Here is a 5,004-nt window from a genome sequence, read left to right as displayed (position 1 = left end):
GCATTTGAATCAGTTCTAATAATGTGTATGAAAATGGAGCCAATACAGAGTGAAGTATCTCTATACTTCACTCTCTATAAACACGAATACAGTATATTACCACATATATATTGATTTAGAAAGATGGTAATGATGATCCTATATGCAAGACAGGAAAAGAACCACAGAGATAAAGAACAGACTTTTGGACTCTGTGGGAGAAGGTGAGTGTGGCATTATTTCAGAGAATAGCATGAAAACATATATATTACCATATGTGAAATACACTGCCAGTCCACGTTCAATGCATGAGACAGAGCACTCGGAACTGGTACACTGGGATCACCCTGAGGGATGGGATGGGTAGGGAGTTGGCAGTGGGATTCAGGATGTGGGACACATGTACACCCATGGCCAATTCATGTCAATGTATGGCAAAACTTACTTCACGATTGTAAAGTAATTAGCCTCCAATTAAAATAAATTAAAATATTAAAAATGTAGAAAATCCAAAAGATTTGCAAAAATAGATGCAATTAATATTTCCTTGAAAGACACAAATTCCCAAAACTACATCAAGAGAAACGTGAAAACCCTAAATATCCCTAAATCTATCAAATATATGGAACAGAAAACTCCAGGCCCATGTGACTAAACTAGTGAATGCTATGAAACGCATGAAGGAGAAATATCACCAAGCCCATACAAATTTTTGCATACAGTAGAGGAGAGGAAACACTTCTCAAATCATTTTATGGGGCTAGCCTGAAAAAATACTAAACCCGGATGAAGACATTGGAAGAAAAGAAAACCATAGACCAATATTCTTCATTAAGCACAAAAAATGAAATGTTACCAAGTTTAACCCAGCAATATATAAAGCATTATGACCAAATGAGATCTATTCCAAGAATGAAAGTTTGGTTATGCATTAAGAAATCTTCAACCAGCGTTATTCATCATATGAGGAAAACACAGGAGAAACACCATATGATCATTCTGATAGATGCCACAAAAGCATTTGACAATATTCAAGAACCATTATGATAAAAACTCTTCAAAAACTAGGACTACAAACAGACTTTCTTACTGTGGTCACGGTCACCTACAAAATTACAACTAACGTTGATAATGGAGAAAAATCTAATCCCTCCACTGGAGGTGGGGAAGGCTGCTGGCCTTGGGTTTGGAGGGCCTCTGAGAGAGTCCTATCCAGCCAGGGGGTGAGGATCAAGAGGCCTCATGGAAGTACCTGCCCCCTCCTCGGGCAGTGGCCCAGATCCCGTCACATCCTGTGGCACCAGTTATTCCTGGGAGACGCACACCACCTCCCAGGCAGTGGTGCCTCAGCCCCTTCATCACCTTCAGTTGCACTGTGTCTTTTGAGTTGATCCTTCCACACACAGAAACAAACTAACACCAGCAGGCCAGCAGACACTAGGTCACCAACCAGTTGAAGGGAACCTGCACGTCCAGCCCTCCAGAGAGCTGCCAGACTTTGTTCCTGGAGAGGGAAAGCCCATGAGAGTTGTGCGAGCAGAGGCCATGTGACTAGTGGTGTCCTGGTGGGCCCTACCATTCCGGCAGCCCTTGTGTGCAGCTGCGCCCACTGGTCGTTCTAGCAGGCCTGCGGTAAGCCCCCAGCCTGAAGACCCTGCGTCTGTGTGCCTGGAGCCCCAAGATGCCCAGCCCCATGCCATCGCCAGTGAGTCCAAATGCAGTCCTCGCTTCCCTCCCCAGTCGCCCAAGTACAGCCCACTCCACATCTGTAATCTCGGCACTCCAGGACAGGGTCCTGTCCACCACCATGCAAATGCGCCTACGCATGAACACAAGCACACAGAGATGCCAAAGTGCATGCCTCTGACACGTGCTCTTTCACACAGACACACACAAACGCCCATATGCAAGACCCTGTGCACAAGAACACGTACACTCCCATGTGCATGCACATGACGACATTCTCACTCACATACGTACATGCAGCTGTGCATTTGCACTCTCTCTCTTTGGCGCACGCACGCGTGCGCACAGACACACACACACACACACACACACACACGGACAGGCAGATGTCCATGTGCATGAAACAGATTTGACACACAAGAACACACATGTGAGCTACGTGTGTGACACCACGGGTACAGACCAGGCATGAACCAGTGGTGCCTGACTTCTTTCTGGAAGTCGATGACAAGGACCTGCGCTCAGCAGGATGGTCACCTGTGACCATGACCAGGTTGGCAGTTGAACAGACATGGAGGTGCACAGGGACTGGGGCTCATTTGGGGTTTACAAGCTAGGACCAGAAACAGTCCCGTACGCTGAAGAGGGGGGCGGGGTCTGTTTGAGCACACGCAATGAGGAGCTGGCGCCCACACACCCAGGGGCCACACCGCTAAACCATTTAGCAGGTTTCCAGGCCTGAGGCAGGACTCACTTACAGTGTCCAGAGCAGGTCGGTGTGCATCTGCAAAGGCACTTGTGGGCGACACGGCACACTACTGCATGAAGTTTCAGCAGCGTCACCCATTGCCCGAGAGCCTGCAATCATCGCGAGAACCAACGGTTGGTGGGAAACAATCGTGAGGCGGTACCAGGGTAACTGTGCGCATGCGCTCTGCCTATGCTGAGCTGCAGGACCGCTCTGCAGGGCTGTGGTCTGTGGGGACGGTTGAGTCTTTCCCGCCGCTGAGGGAGGGGGAGGGGATTCAAGATGGAGTCTGAGGCACACAGTGGAGCAGACACCAGGGCAGCCAATGAAGAAGCTGGTGACGTGGCCTTGGCAGCGGGCACAGTACGTGGCAGCCACAGCATGCCGGGTGGTGTTGGTGGCCACGCTGGCCCTGGCGTCCTACCTGGCCCTGGTGACGCCATCAGTCATGGCGTTCCTGCTGGTCCCGCCGACCTGGCTGATCCCAGAGTCCTCAGCACTGCAGGAGAGTCACGTGGTGCAGCCCTTGCCATTCCACAGATCCCGGGGGCACCCCACACTCCAGGGCCTGGTGGAGATGCTGCACCTGGAGCCACCGTTCAGAGTAATCGAGCTCTTCAGTTGTATCCTATTCCAGGACCCCTGCTGGGCCAGTTGGCCACGGGGGTCAGGGTGTCGGCGAGGGGTGGTTTAGGGGTTGCTGGTGGTGAGGCCTAAAGTGTAGGAGGAGGGTACTCTGGGGAGTTGTAGAGTATGGGTCAGGGCTTGTCTGGCCGCCAGGGGAAGATAGGAAAAGCAACCTGAAGAGACACAGAGGGCCGGGCGCTGATATCTAGGCTGTCCTCAGGGTATAGTCTGGGAGGTCTGGACATTCTAGGCAGTGTCCTTGTGGGAGAATGCATGTCTCAGTGAGCAGGGAGTCTGACATAGGCAACATGGGAAATGCGGATGGTGCCTTAACCATATCTCCCCCAACAGCCTCAACGTGCTTTTCTCATCGCACGCGGAGGCTGATATCGCCCGCCAGATCCTGAATCAACGTACTCGACTGCGAGGGCCAATTCTGAAAGAGATCGAAGTTAATGGCCGCATGCTGGTTCTGTAAGTTCTAAAGTGGGTTGGGCCGGGGCGGGGGTGATGGGTGGTGGCCAGGGCCAGTCTGGGCCCAGGAGGAGCCACAATGGAGGGTTAAACCTCAAGGAAAAGTGTGGTGGTTTGGGCTTGTCGGTGTGCGGGAACAGAGGGAGGACATGCTCCTCTTCCTCCTTCTCGGCGGGAACTTGAATTTCATTTTTGCTCCCTTTTAGCCGATTGACTGCTGAAGACTCAGGCCTGCTCCAGAGGTCTGCAACTTTCTGTCAGGAGCAGCTTTCCCTGATGATGCGGTCCTTGCAGCACTTTGGGGCCCCCGTATCTCAGCACGGAAGAGGGGTGTAAACCTAGCCTATGTGCCCTAGCCTCAAGTGTCCTTCCACAGGGCATTGCTTTCTGCAGTAGTTTGATTTGGCTTCATCTTATGCTTATGGTGCTGTTTGGAGGCTCAGTGTCTCCATAGTTTGTTTGGTGATTGTTAACTGCAGAAAATAGTTTGGTGATTGTTAACTGCAGAAAATAAAACTGAGCTCCTGTGCTGTGTCTGACTTTATTTTTAGCTTCTGCATTTCCTCATACTGCATTTGTCTTTCAGTTGAAGAGGAGGTTCTGAGATTCAGATATTCAAGGAGTACAACATATTTGAAGACAATGGAAGAAGTGGGAGAATAGGAAAGCAGTATAGTGTCATTCAGTCTTAACTTTGGAATATCTTCTCATTTTATACTTATATTAAATATTAAGATAAATCACCAGAGGCCTTCCGTGGTGGCTCAGATGGTAAAGAATCTGCCTGAAGTGGGGTAGACCCAGGTTCAATCTCTCCGTTGGGAATATCCTCTGGAGAATGTAATGGCAATCCACTCTAGTATTTTTGCCTGGAGAAATCCTGGACAGTGGAGCTTGCAGGCTACAATTCATGGGGGTGCAAGAAGTCAGACTACACGGAGTAAGTGCACTTTTCACTTTTCTTATAAAACCTGAATGTTCTCAGTTTGTAATTCATGTCCGAGCTTTTGTGCCCTCATGGACTGTAGCAAACCAGACTCCTCTGTCCTCCACTATCTCCTAGAATTTGCTCAAATTCATGTCCATTGAGTGGGTGATTCTAACCCTCTCATCCTCTGTCTCCCCCTTCTCCTGTTGCCTTCGATCTTTCCCAGCATCAGGGTCTCTTCAAGTTAGTTGGCCCTTCACATCAGGTAGCCAAAGTATAGGAGCTTCAGGATAAGCATCAGTCCTTCCAATGAATGTTTAGGTTAGATTTCCTTTAGGATGGACTTGTCTGCTCCCCTTGCTGTCCACGTCCTCTGAAGAGTATCCTTGTATCCTGAGAGCTTGATAAACTCACTAATTAATTGTAATAACTCTCTTATACATCCCTTTGGTCTTCCTACATAGACAATCATTTGTTCTGTAATAAATACACATTTCTTTTTTTCTTTCTTTTTTTCCAATTCATGCATTTTAACTGATTTCTGTGAAAACAAAAGCTCCAA

At 48.9% G+C, this 5,004-nt stretch overlaps 1 protein-coding gene across 2 annotated transcripts; it reads left to right on the top strand.

Annotated features, from left to right (window-relative positions):
* Positions 1-2,516: 2,516 nt before the first annotated feature.
* On the top strand, positions 2,517-3,850 carry LOC148773533 (EKC/KEOPS complex subunit LAGE3-like). 2 transcript variants are annotated; one of them, XM_088833930.1, is made up of 4 exons: positions 2,517-2,580; positions 2,676-3,037; positions 3,390-3,514; positions 3,721-3,850. In XM_088833930.1, exons 2-4 carry the CDS (start codon positions 2,696-2,698, stop codon positions 3,848-3,850), a joined length of 597 nt encoding a protein of 198 aa, XP_088690056.1. In that variant the 5' UTR covers positions 2,517-2,580; positions 2,676-2,695. The 2 variants fall into 2 exon arrangements, with proteins under 2 accessions (XP_088690056.1, XP_088690055.1); XM_088833929.1 differs by lacking the exon at positions 2,517-2,580 and having other exon boundaries at positions 2,696-3,036; positions 3,392-3,514.
* The last annotated feature ends 1,154 nt before the right edge of the window (positions 3,851-5,004 follow it).

The sequence above is a fragment of the Moschus berezovskii genome, chromosome X (assembly GCF_049115385.1).
Source record: "Moschus berezovskii isolate FMDL1 chromosome X, NW_MosBer_1.0, whole genome shotgun sequence".
NCBI lineage: Eukaryota > Metazoa > Chordata > Mammalia > Artiodactyla > Moschidae > Moschus > Moschus berezovskii.
The sequence above is the reverse complement of the archived record's forward strand: the minus strand, read 5'-3'. Positions and strand labels throughout refer to the sequence as shown.